Source organism: Nuphar pumila, chromosome 5, assembly GCF_984573655.1.
Source record: "Nuphar pumila chromosome 5, dmNupPumi1.hap1.1, whole genome shotgun sequence".
In the NCBI taxonomy this organism is placed as follows: Eukaryota; Viridiplantae; Streptophyta; class Magnoliopsida; order Nymphaeales; family Nymphaeaceae; genus Nuphar; species Nuphar pumila.
Window position 1 is genome coordinate 48,378,858 of NC_143253.1, and position 14,737 is coordinate 48,393,594.

The 14,737-nt window shown below is 35.5% G+C and overlaps 1 protein-coding gene across 1 annotated transcript in view; it reads right to left on the bottom strand.

The window, feature by feature from the left end:
• LOC149837531 (uncharacterized) overlaps window positions 1-14,363 on the bottom strand; it is a 33,110-nt gene extending 18,747 nt beyond the window's left edge. The window contains exons 1-3 of the mRNA XM_090007411.1: window positions 14,285-14,363; window positions 13,892-14,125; window positions 4,768-6,327 (exon numbers count right to left, since the gene is read on the bottom strand). Coding sequence (XP_089863537.1) covers window positions 4,768-6,327; window positions 13,892-14,125; window positions 14,285-14,299 — 1,809 coding nt within the window. The 5' untranslated portion in view covers window positions 14,300-14,363. The remainder of the gene's footprint in view (window positions 1-4,767; window positions 6,328-13,891; window positions 14,126-14,284) is intronic.
• Between the last annotated feature and the right edge of the window lie 374 nt (window positions 14,364-14,737).

Consider the following 14,737-nt stretch of genomic DNA (forward strand, 5'->3'; position numbering starts at 1 on the left):
ATACTTCCATACTAAAACAAAATTATTATGGTAATAGTTACACTTGATTTTTAATCGGTTTTCATTCATTACTTGAGTGCCCCATTGCCACGCCGGATCATCTAATGTCATCTTTGTTAGAGGAGTGTGGAGCCTGATTTCTACCTTTATATAAATCTTTAATTTTCGCAAGAACCCCCTGAGGCAAAAAAAATTAGAAAGTAGCTTTGTAATTTTACTTATAATAAAGATTTTTTACCATAACCCATTTTCTTGAGTGAAAAAATGGTAAAAATGCATTTTTTTACCTTAACCCACTTATTTGGGTGAAAAAACAGTAGAAATGCACTCTAATGGCCTCTAGACAAATGGAGAAATTGGCCCTCAAAAGGTAAAACCCAAAATAAAAAATAATTTTTGGCCTTTTAAAAGTGCGCCGAAGGCATATGATAAGACACGATACAAGGGTGTATCGTATGATACACCAGATACGGGTACGATACACACTCGTATCGCGATACAAGTGTGTATCATATCATAAACCCCAAAAGTAACGATATGTATCATACCTTATTGTACGATACGGACAACCTTGATAAAGATGCCTAATCAATTACATGTTCTCCACTCAACAATCATAAACACATCCTAACGGTTCAAAACCAGTATAAAACATCTAAAAACTATGAATTTTGGAGGGTCCTAACAGTGACCTAACGAAACAATGGCAGAATAATCCCCATTCTCTCTCTCTCTTCTTCTCTTTATCTATCTATCTATATATACGTACGTATGTATGTATGTATATAAGTAATCGGATGGTGTGCTCCAAATTTTGGTGTATGTTTAATATTATGTCATTTCATGAATTTTGTAACATGTAACACTGAATTACACATTTCATCCCTAGTTACAATCATTATGTTTCTTACTAAATTTAACTATTTATTGTAATATTTTTGTTTTTCTTGATGTTTTATTTTTTTTTTTTTTGTCCCGCCTAGGCCCCAACTAGTCCTTTAAGGTGTCTTCCGACTAGCGCTTTTGACAACTAAGGTAAGGAAAATCATTACTTTATTTTGTCATCGCTTGAAATTGGTCCCATCAAACTGGGAGAGCTTAGGAATTTCCTGGTTTTCGACCTTCATCGTTGATGTCATTGAGCTAAGATGTCGCTTTTAAATTGTTGGAAATTTGGAATTTCTCTGTAGTAATCGGTGGGACCGAAGCTTGGAGGTGTGCAACAATCACACTTTCTTAAAAGCAACAGTTGCCCACTAGGGTTGAACCTAGGTGAGTAGGGTTGAATAAAATCTTGCTTCAGGGATATAACCAAGCCTGCACCTCATGCGCAATACCAGTCACTTCTAGCACTAAGTAGACTAGCCACCACGAGACGGGTATCCTGAACAACTTTACGGGAAATGATAGAGAGACAGCACGAGAAGAGAGAGTAGAGAAAGGCTCAACCCGCTGATAGCTTGACCTGAGGCAATTGGGATTTATATAGACCACAACAAAACGGGACCGTTTGCATAAGTCCATAAAAGCTAAACGGTTGGCACGCACCCATTAAGTTCCAAACAGGTAGCATGCACCCATTAAGGACCAAACGGCCGCCCACAATGGGTTGCATGTGCCCATCAACATACCAACATATCCAGGGACGTTGAGGCTAGTCGTTAAGGCTAGGTGTCGCCCCCCAATAAGGTCGCAAATGATCTTTTACTACCTTGGTCAACCACCAAAATATTTTTAAAAATAAAAGTTTTTTAAGAGGATTTTATGAGGTATAAAATTGTCCAAAATAAGTGTTAAAAAGATTTGTCAATGTCAAACCAAGACTGGACCGAACCGAACCGAGTCGGGACGAGCAGAATCCAAATCCAAGTCTAAAGCCAAAGCCAAATTCAAATTCAAGTTCAAGTCCAAAGCCAAAGTCAAATCCAAATCCAAATTCAAGTCCAAACCTAAAGTCCAAAATCCAATTGACAAGCCCCTTGAGGGCCTTGCCCTCTAAGTCAACCCTACACATTTTAAACCCGATGTGTTTCTCAAAAAAGTTCAATGTTGGACTAAAAAATGTCATAAAGTAGATTTTCCCTCCAAAACCTATCTCCCAAAAACCAAGGCAAAGAGAGGGTTATTTGGCCAAAGAGCTTGGTTCAAAAAGCTATATGCACTTGTTTTGGGTATAAAATATCATGAGTTTCAATCCTGTCATCCTTAAATTGGGCATGGAATAATCATGTTGTGTTGAAGCACTAAAGAAATACAATGGAAATGATAGAAGATCTGATTAATCAAAAAAGGGAAGAAGTATTACTGAACACATCTTCTCAGGAGGCCAAATACTGTCACGATAGGTTCCAAAAAAAATAAACCTGTTAGAACTCGTGGGTTGACTTGAACAAAATCTAGAGCAACCTACACAACCTTGATCCATCTCATTCCCATCAAGGAATGGATTCGACTTGAACCCAACTATAAATAACCCCAGAACCCAACTATGGATAACCCAGGTCTTAATCAAATCCTAGATCAATTCATATAAGTCTGACTTATGCCCAATCTGAACTCACATGTGCTTGACCTAGACCTACCTCTGTCTGATTTAGATCTCAGGAATGATTTTGACTTGTACTTGACTAGGGTCACTTGAATACAAAAAAAAAAACTTGACCAAATACCGCTGGGTGTAACCTATACCTGTAACTTTCCTTGATTCACCAGTAGGTAAGAGAACGGTGCATATTTAACATTTTTCTAATGGCACCATTTGAAGCTTTATACCCCAATAGCAGTTAGATCTAAAGCAGCCAAAATACAAAGTACCTATATATATATAATCTCATTCTTGAGAAAATCCCACCAAGTGAAAATCTTGCAATATTTAAAAAAATCTGGTTTTTCTCAGGAAATATTGGTACGTGAAAAATATAAAATATATAATATATAAATATGTATATATAACTATATAGTAAACATATAAATAACACAAAAATTTTGAAAAACGACGTTTTCAGTGTGATACTAACAAGTTGAAAATGTGGTTTTCTGAAATAGGATTTTTTTTAAATAGCACATTTTGAATAGCAAAATAATGGCCATTGTATCCTGTTAAATTCATGATATTTTCAAAATATTGGCAATATTTGTAACATAGACACACTCTTCTCATATAAAAGAAAAGCATACATTTAATTAATTATTACAAGCGTCACCATATAGGGATATATACTAATTTAGCAAGTAAATTTAAAAATGTACTACTATTTGTTAGGGAATTAGGGAGAATGACAAATAGGTTATTGAAAACCGCAATGACATCTGACATGAAGACAGAGACAATTTAGGAAGGGGAGATTAAATATACAAATGACTGATATACAGAGTCCTAACATAGCAAGTCTTTCTATAGAGAAGGGAGAACGAGATACAAGTGACATAGCAATAGAAAATTCATATTTGTTGGAAATCAAAATGACCGCTAACATACAGAGATAGGAAAACATATGTTGATCAAGTGTTTAAATTATTATATAGGATGTCTGTGTGTGTATATGTGTGTGTGCTTACATGCACGCGTGTATATAGAGAGAGGGCCAGGGATGAGGGAAGATGATTTAAATTTGTTCATAATCACAATGACCCCAACACAAAGATTTAGGAAGGATGGCCATTTTCTTCTCCTTGATTGAGAACTAAAATTTTCATAAGTAACAAATTAATGAGTCTTAAGGGATAGGAGTATAGGAAACTTTAAGGGATAGCTTTCCTATACAGAGCTGATCTTTGGTTGAACATCGTCTAGATCTAAGAATTCATATCCATCATAATGCAATTTCTTATTTGTCTACTGAAAATTATGAAGAGTCAATGGATTCAGTATCAATGTCATCTCAAAGACCATGAAAATAATACAATTATATCTTAAAGCTCATATTATAATCCCAAAGGGAAAGCAAGATAGGGAGAGTTTTGAAACATTCAATGACATGGCATCCACTAGCAAGCAAATCTGTTAAGGGCATGCTATACCTACTCCTCTAACATACAACCTTTTTTTTACCCATTCTTAGTGGATGCTACTTTGCTTGACAATTAACATTTGTTGTGGACTGATGAAACCCATCAATCCTCTTTTCTAGACTTACTATTACTCTAATTCCTAATTTTCATTGTTAAAATCTCAATATCCAAATGTTTATTTGCAAAGCTCTCAAAAATTCAAAAGCTTCCATGTGATTGAATATTGCATATTTCTCATCCATCCAAATCTAACTTGATCCTTGTGCCCTACGCACAGTCAGGACCATGACTCATGCCTGAAGATGGATCTGGGGATCTTGTTCCTGGCAACATATGTAACGGATCCAGATTTATGATCAGTACATTTGAATTTTCATTCTTAAAAACATTGGTACCCAAATTATAATGCTGATCTTCAAATTCTCAATGTTGCATTTTGGATTTTACACATCTAAAGCCCATCTCTAAGGTGTGCAGTGTCTCTTTTTAAGGCAGCTAAGCTAGTGATAATCCCATATTATATCAACTAATAGTACTACCCAGCATAATTCTTAGCTACCAATTAAAGATAGCAGGAAACTAGCAACTTACAATTACCTTTGCATATAATGGGCACATGCCATTGTAACCATTAAAAAATCTAGCAACATAACATACACCACTTCACAATTACGTGGTTGAAATAAACAACAAAGGAAGAAAACCTAGCGAACTGCACAATAGCTAATATATTCAAGAAAAAAGAAATTCACTAACCTGACGAGCAACCTGTACCAATCGCCTGCTGTCCCTAGATGACTCCATCACTGTGCCAGAGTTACATGGCTTGTGCATGATACGGCGTCTTCTGGCTGTCCTCTTCTTTGAACATGGCTTCTTCTCCTCAACAATACTTTCAGTCTTGTTACAAAAAACTCCCCTCTTACGTTTCCTATGAAAAGTATACTTCAGAAGCTTATCATTCACAGGTTGGACAGGAGCAGTAACAGATTCATGTTTTTCATTCACATCAGAATTCTGTAATAAAGCATCAGAAGTATTGAAGCTCTCTTTCGTAACAGCAACACCTAGACCATTTGCAACTTCAGAATCTTGCTTGTTGGATGCTATATCATTACTAATTTCCTGTTCTTGTGCATTGCTGTGAATATCTCCAGTTTCAACCACTGGGTTCTCTACACTGTTATTTTCACATTCAACACTTCCACCACTTTGGGAACCAATAGCAGGACATCTAGAGGTATGTTCTTCCAGAACTTTATCCGTCTTTGTAAGAAATTTAGAATCAAAGCAGTCAACGGACGTGGTCAGATTATCCAATTGCATAACCTTAATCTTGCCCATGCTCCCACAGTAGTCATCACCTGACAGAACTCCCACATGCTCGTTACAGACTTTAGGGGTTTTTTTATTACTTTCAGCAGATATCGATTGTAAATTAGACTCGGAGTTATTATCAAACTCTTCTGTAATGTTTGTCAAAATATTTTCATCTGTTGCAGTCATATTAGCACTTGGTATGGTTTGAGAAAATGGTTTACTATAGCAAAGATCATCAATCAAGAGTTGATCAAAAGGATTCGCCTTGTTAACCTTGCTATTCTGACAGAGAATCTTTCTTCTCCTTGAAGAAAAACTCTTAAATGACTTATCAGCTTGTCTCTTGTCAGTGTTGCTATCAACATGGACCATATTCTTGGGACATGTTAGATTTGCATCCTTGTTTCCTGTGTCATTGTGTTTGTTCATGCCAGATGGAATAGCAAAAGGTTGTTCTCTTGCACTAGTTTCATCAAACTCATTCTCCACAAAGGAGAACTTGTTACTATTTCTTTCAGGATGAGGCCAACGTTCAACAAGTAAGTTCTGTTCAAATGCATGAATCTGTTGAGTACACCCATTCTTATAGGATTCTGTTTCTTTATGTCTCATAATTATTGAGGCTAAGTCTGGGTTATGTGCATTAAAGTTCTCGATAGATGCATTATTCACTGGAACGCTCTGCAATCCTGAAGATCTTGAATTCATGTCCATGGCCTTGACTTCAGAATGCACCAGTGGTTCACATTGGGAAGGAACAGAATCTAATGATTTATAGTTGCCTCCATTACATGCAGCTTGAAAGAAAGGGGTTACCTCTTTTAAAATCCGTTCATCTAATGCCTCTAACATGTCATTTCTCTTGTCAGACTCTCCTGAGGCTGTCCTCAACTCAGATCTAAGGTTCTTGATTGTGTCTTCTGCTACCATGAGCTGAGATTCAAGCTCCTTAATCCTTCTGCTTTGAACTAATGATAATTTTTCTGGTTCAGCAATCTGAAAACACAATGATCTACATAATCATGCTTTGTGCAAATTATCACAAAAAATATTTACGCAGAACCATATTGAAACTCAAGTAATAAGCTCTCATGTTATTAACTAAGTTGAAGCAAGACTCTTACCAGCTGCAGTAAGCAATCTTGCAATAGAATAAAGAATAACAAGAAAATGGAAACTATACAAAATCTTCCTTTTTGACTTATAAGACTAATCATTACCCAATCACCAACAATAGAAACTCCTAATCATATCCAAATGAAAAGTTCACTCTTCAGTATTACCACAATAAACCAAAATTCTACAGAATCTCTAGAGATACAGCTGACTTTCGCTAAAATAATAGATAAGAATGAAAAAGCACATGCATTAAGAATTAACAACATAATAATAGAAAGATTGGGCACACTTTAGCCACCATGCAAACTCTAGAAAATAAAGCTAGCTCAAAATGTACACCAAATTAACAACAATTTACTCGGTCAATAAGTGTTAAGAAGAAAAGGAATCTAGAAGCCTAGAAAACTTATCAGGCACAATGTCTGTAAAAAATACAGCAACAGAGATGGAACCAAAGTTACAAACTATGTATTCAAGCACAGGCCAACCTAATAATCAGATGGGCAACAAATCCAAATGATAAGTGGATCAAGCTGAGGCATGTACCATGGCTGGATAAGTAGCAAATCAAACAGATTCCATAACTGTGAAGCAAAAAAGGATTACGCAAGACAAAGCTCATATTGCAATGCTACAACAATGTATAGTGACATGTATAGGCCTCCCCAGAGTTAGATCATCATCTCTTATCCATAGAGGTCCCTCTGATCCATTGAAAAGACAGCAAACATGGTTGATAACATATAACTTCAATATGAATATACAATTAGAATTGTCCAAAGTTCTTCAGAGCGCAGGCTTCATAAATTGCTTCCAGACATCATACTTAGACCAGCATGCTTCATCGCATATACATCATCCCTTTGTCATTCTTAGCTCATCATGGAGGCATGTTAGTCTCTACTATACATTTTACTCATACTATTAAGATGTACAACATGAAGAATGGTGACTCAAGAAGCTGGCTGGCTCGTGTTAATCAGTTAAACATATAAAGCTATTTTCTGCACTTGCTTTCATTCCTAGACAAACTGAAAGAGTGTCCCTCCTCAAGGTACATTACAGATAGGAATATGTTTCAGTGTTTTGCAAGAAATATTACGAATGTGAATTTCCTGTCTACACTGTTAAAATGTAACCCTTCATATATATACATATACACTATGTATATATGTACATCTCTCTCTCTCTCTCTCTCTCTCTCTCTCTCTCTCTCTCTCTCTCTCTCTCTCTCTCTCTCTCTCTCTATATATATATATATATATATATATATATATCATTGTAAAACCCGACAAGGGTATTTTTGTCTTTTTACCTTTTACACGTATTTCAATTGAAATATGGTTGTATTTTTACATTTCTTTTTCTTTTCTTTTTTTCCTTTATTTCTCTTTTTTATTTTGTCTTTTTGTATCCACTTGGAGGGGCTCCAATGTGGTCGTTGGAGCCCCTCCAATGGTCACATTACAAAAAGACAAAATAACAAAGAGAAATAACTGGAAAAAAAAGAAACGAAAAAGAAATGTAAAAATACAACCATATTTCAATTGAAATATGTGTAAAAGGTAAAAAGACAAAAATACCCTTGTCGGGTTTTACAATGATATAGCAATATATATATATATATAGAGAGAGAGAGATGTACATATATACATAGTATATATGTATATTTATGAAAGGTTACATTTTAACACCCCCCCCCCTCAAACTTTGTGTGGGAAAACAAAAAGATTGAAGAATACAAGAGGCAGAATCTCAAGGCTTCAAGAGTCTTCTGTAAGAATGCCATTGAAATTTGTAAATGTCTTCCTCCAATTGTCTTTAATGGTGAGCACCTTCCATGATCTATCCAAGGTATTTCTTTCTATCTCATCTTAAAGATCCTATAGAACAAACCAAAAAAAAGATCCAAGTAAAAAATATCTTTGCACTTTAATCAAGTAGAATATTCCAAACAAAATGAATCAACAAGACCATATCATATGATTCATCAAAAAACAATGATGCAAAAAGATATTCTATGCATTTTAATAAAAGCATAATAAAGCACAGGATCTACCAGGACAAGATAATTACTTATGCATGCAAAATGTTTTTAGAAGACCAACTTTCAAAGTCATATACTTGAAAATAGGTAAAAGGAGAAAATTTTAAAATGTATGCGGAAATGTATAATAAGAATGCTTAATACATTCACACGATCCAATAATGGACAATCAAGAACCCACAATGGGAAATATCGAAATAGTCTACGGAGGGACAACATAAAGAGCCTTCAAAGAGGCAACACAAAAAATATATGAATCTTTGTTGAGTGAGGGCTTAAAAAAAAAGGCCATTATGAGCATATGCATACGATATTATGTAATCAAATGAATCAACACTAAAAGAGTCATTAATGAACATGCTCCAATCATACTTTAATCAAGTATATTACTTAAGCTTGCAAGATGAGAGAAAAAAACAAGTGTTATTGAATAGTGCAATTCTCTTAAAGGAGATTTCATAAAAAAAATGCTCAAGAGCATATGATAAAAGAGAATGTATGAACCATAACTAAGTGTATAAACACAAGAGTTCAAAAGTTTTACGTCCACTTATGAGACAAAAAATAGTCAAAAACAAAAAATATATATTCTTTGATTCGAAAATCATGTGCACGTAACAATTGTGCTATAAAATGAACATGAGTTAGAAAATCTCATATCAACATCCAAATTTCAAGTTTTCATAAATATGGAATTTTACAAGTCTCAACAATAGTTCATCCACTACAAGCAATCACCTTATTAAACCTCCAAAACCCACAAATCAAGTGTATAAGCGACTAGAACAAGAACATAAATATAATGTCACCAAAAGGCCAAAGACACACACAAAGGTGTGTATAAACACCTCTTGTCTACATATAATAATATTTGAAATGAGTGTATCAGCGACTAGAACAAGAGTACAAAAACCAATCATGGGCTAAAAACACATAAAAATGTGAATAAACATCTCTTGTCTACATATAATGACACTCAAAATCAAGTATGTTCAGCTACTAGAACAAGAGTACAAAGCCAACCATGAGCTAAAACACACACGAAGGTGTGAGTAAACATCTCTTGTCTACATAAAATGACACTTGAAATGAGTGCATCAGCGATTAGAACAAGGACAAAAAAGTCAACCATGGGCTAACATCACACACAATGGTGTGAAACAGCAAGCCTTGTCTACATATAATGACACTCAAAACAAGTGTGTTCAGCTACTAGAACAAGAGTATAAAGTTAACAATGGGCTAAAAACACACACGAAGGTGTGAACAACATTTCTTGTCTACCTAAGATGACACTTAGATAAGGGGCATAAAAAGGATAAAACACTTGAGGTAAGAAAGCTTGTAATGGAAATACAATTAAACAACATCAATTTTTCAATATACCTCAAAACACTATGGTTTCAAACCTTAGACATCCATCACAGGTATACATAATTAAAAGCATACATAAAATCAACGGCCAAAAAACAAACGAGTGACACACTCATAATCAGAGATCACATAACAAATCATTTAGAGTCAAACTACAAGTTGACAATCTAAAATGACATAACACGAGGTGCACATAACTCACCTTAACAAACATCTCTGATATAACAATAACAAGGCCATAAAAGACTGATGCATCATATAACAACTTGTGATGGACAACAATACTCTTTAAAAAACAATATTCTTTTTTAATACGCAATGCTTATGTGAAAGAACCATTTTTGGGATAATCAAGAGTAAAACCAAGCTTTAATATTCTTTGATTGTAATGAGATATGTGGAAACATAAAAAGTGTTATAATCACTTACAATGTCCTATAATGGACAAATAAAAGAGTCAATAGCCAAGTCCAATACATACACAAACCTTGAGAAAGGCACTAAAATATAAAAGTCTCTTTAAAGAGTATTCAAACAAGCATTAATGCTTTCACAAAAGATGTGCACGAAGGCACTCAAGCTACACTTGAACAAATACGCACAAAGGCGTAAAATAGTGCAAACATGCCCAAAGGCATGTAACGAAATATATTCGAAGAAAGAGGAGAGCTTGAGACTCTCAAGCTTTAATTATGCAATTATATGCTAAATAAGTATAACTCAATGCAAGAAAATGAGAACATATTACGACCAACGTAGGCATCCTTTAATAGAAGTGATACAATCAAGAGGTTTGGAAATCTTATGTGAAAAAATACAAACAAACAAGTTTATAAACTTGCACCATTTAGAAGAAAATCCAAACTAATAAAATCTTTTATACCAAAAGATCTTATTATGCAATAAATACAATATGAAATTTTAAATAATGCATATTAAGATTCTATATAATGTGGGAAGTTCTTTTAAAAGATCTTTCTCAATGGTTCATACAACATACTACAAAAAAATTTCAAGATTCTTTAAATACACCAAAAACATTGAAGGACCTTTACAATCCTTCTTTTCACAAGGATCGCGGAATTCTCACAAATAGTTATCATTAACAAGAACTACTTAGGTTCATACAAAAAAGAAAGACAAAGACTTAATTCAAATGTGAGAAATTCATATTCAAGAATTACCAAATTCATATATCAATTTTTCGCAAAAAGTGCACTAAGACACACAAACAAGAGAGAACCTCAAAACAAATTAGGTTTCATATGAGAGTCAAAAGTATTAAGCAAAGACCAATAATACTCATTTAGCAAGAAAACATATATAATTTTATAAGTTAACTTATAAGTTAATCATGAAACAACTATGCAAAAATCATCAATCTTGTATAATCGAAGGCAATTTTGAAAAACATCACTATATAAAGGATTCTTCATAAATTACTATTATATGTGATGGGTAATCGATGAAGTGTAGAGAAGTATGTGAATTATCATAATCCTTCATATACTAAAAATTTCAATCTCAACCCAACTTTCTTTAAGAGCTTCGTACATATATAAACGAATTTTATCACAACCATGTATGTTTATTCATGCAAAAATCTCTGTATATAAAAAATGTTTGTGTATAAACACAATGCTAACAAACAAGAAGTGTGCACAAAGGCACAAGGAGAACTCTCACAAATGCACAAATGCACAAAAGCACGGATACACATGCACAAAGACATGGAAAATATGAACTTCAAGCTTTTAATACTTGAAGTCAACATAATGATAAAAAACTCCTAAAGTCATACACGAGTTCAAATAGGATTGACATCAAATTTTAAAAAATATGATATATGACCCATTTTTTTAGCAATCATATATCTAGAAAAAAAAAACAAGTTTACCAATTTTTAAAAGGAAATATTTTAGAACATGCGAACAAATGAAATGTGATATGTGAAAAGTAAGGGTTCTCAAGTACCACAAACACTAAATGTGCAAAACATAATGATAACGAAAGCACATGCAAGAAAATAATTTCATAATGCATAATACTTTAAGAAAAGGGATACATACCAAAAAACTTCAAGAAAGAGAAGAAAAACAATGAATACTTCACCATTCTTTAAGGTTTCTTGAGTGAGACGCTTTCTGATGCACCAAGGGACAACCCGATCATGACCTCGCTCTGATACCATGTAAGAAAACAAAGGGTTTGATAATGAACCCATAAATGCACACTTAGGTGCAAATACACAAACCCACTAAGGGGCAACCCAAAGCACATAAGGTGCTAAACCCATAAACCCACAAAGGGGTTAAGCCAAAAGGCTAAAAGAATATTTCTTTATTATGAAAAATAGGGTAAAAACCCTTTTACAATGGAGCTAAAGCTCCCTCAAGTATTTCTTAAATACAAGGGAAAGTCCCTATTTATAACAAAAGAGGAGCCACTTGGGTGGGGGGGGGGGGGGGGGGGGGGGGGGGGGGGCAATGTAGTCGTTGGAGGGGCCCCCCAAGTGGCTCCTCTTTTGTTATAAATAGGGACTTCCCCTTGTATTTAAGAAATACTTGAGGGAGCTTTAGCTCCATTGTAAAAGGGTTTTTACCCTATTTTTTCATAATAAAGAAATATTCTTTTAGCCTTTTGGCTTAACCCCTTTGTGGGTTTATGGGTTTAGCACCTTATGTGCTTTGGGTTGCCCCTTAGTGGGTTTGTGTATCTGCACCTAAGTGTGCATTTATGGGTTCATTATCGAACCCTTTGTTTTCTTACATACACCATGCCACAGCGGCTTCAGCATTGTTTAAGGCATGAGTCTGCATATTCTAGCATTTTAGGCACATCTAACCACAGCAATAATAATACCTTAAGAGATCCCTCTAGGTAATTACTTATCTAGCATTCATAAACAGAAAGGTTAAAAAAATCTTATGATCATTTATTTTTCATCTTAAGTGTGCTTATGAGACTCATCCGCTGAAATCTCACAGGGTGTATAGCTATTCTATGGTACAAATATTCACTAATGAGACAATGTTTGCCTGCATTGTGGGTTTGTCTTCAGTATAACCTTTTACACCTGGATTAATAAATGCCAACATGGCCCATTCTAATGAAAGCATATTAAGAACTGACCAACACGATTGTCTCTCGCAACTATTGACTTGCATTCAGAATCCAAAATCCACAGTCCACATTCCTTGATACATTATTTGCAGCTTCAATCGAAGCATTTGTATTAAACTTGCTGCCAGTACGTATTTCCAGTTTTCCACCAAAGGAACATGAATATCACACCAAAAGAGACGCAGACCACGAAAACAAAGTCACACCAATCAGATCATAAAACCACATGAAGTATCCTCCAAGATTGAAAATGAACAACATATTAGCATCCAAGCTGTCACATCGGATTATAGGATACAAACACTTGACCCTATCCATTATCAACAACCAGGAAGCAAAACCTCTCAAGAACAAACCTTTATGAGCAATACAACAGATGATGGTGAACAACAAAGAAAGAAGGAAAAAACCTATAAAATATCGGATAGATCCACAGGCCTATACATTATCACCAATCAGAAAGATTAAACCTTTCAAGACCAAACCTTCACATCAGATAACTGTGAGCAACAAAGAAATAAAGAAAATACCAATAAAACATCGGACAGATCAAGTCCCGAATAACACAACTAAAATTCCACTCTGAGAAAACACACCACCCAAACAAAAAGATATGCGTAACGTTCCTAAATGCTCACAACAACAATTATGTTCATCACACAAGCTGAAACTGTCACACCAAAATACCATGAAAGAAAGACCAAACAACAATACATTAGCAACCATAAACAAACCCATGAAAAACAAGAAGAAGAAGAAGAAGAAGAAATATCCACAATCTTCACAAAAAGACTCACAAACAACTCCATCACCATCAGCCAAAAACGCACCCCAGCAACCAAGTAGAAGTAAAACAGCACAAAAAACCCAATTCCGAGAAGACCAACCATCTCTCACCTTCAAATCCATCATCCCCTTCAACCGAACCAGCATCGTGACAGCCTCCTCCTTCACATCAGCCACGTCCTGCTGGAACCGAACCGCCTTGCGCTCAGCGACCAGAATCCTGGCCTCCGCCTCTCTGGCGACGCTCTGGACGGTATCTGCGGAAACCCATCTTGGAGGAAGCCTCAGATGGTGAGAATCCATCGTTGGTGATGCAGAAATGGTGGGTTGCAAAGGAACCATCACCTACAAAAACTTAGAGAGAGAAAGTGAACGCAACCCTAAGAGAATGCAATGAAGGGATAGAAATCTGAGTGAAGAAGTGGAGAAAACATGAAAATACGAAAAGGGTCTCTATCTTTCTGAGGATAGAGAGACAAAGTTGGGAGCTTTTTATCAGCTTACCTCTGCTTCCTCCATTGAAGGGGAAGAGAGAGAAGGGAGAGGCTGATTCAGTTCTCAGGCCAACCGTGAAATGGAGTTCGGTGGTTGTTTTTCTTGCTGCTGTTACGTAACAATACAATTGGAGTGAATTTACACAAGCACCCTCTTTCACGTAACGAAGTAACCCTCCCCGCCCCCCGCCGCCTCTACAAATGGCTTATAGGTTTAGGGTGTCAGGCTCTGACCTGGGTTCATATGGGCCACTGGATCGTTGTTAGTGAGTGTGTTTTTGTAAGACCCGTGTTTTTCTTCAAACATAAAAAAAATTGTTTAGATTTAGGCTGGACCTCACCGGATCCAGGTTGGATCCTGCCCCCCCCCGTGTTATTCTATATAAACACGCAGGGGGTTCTCTTTTTACTCAAAAAGGGAACCCACCTCCCACCCACCCCACTTTCTCTCTCCTCCCGCTCG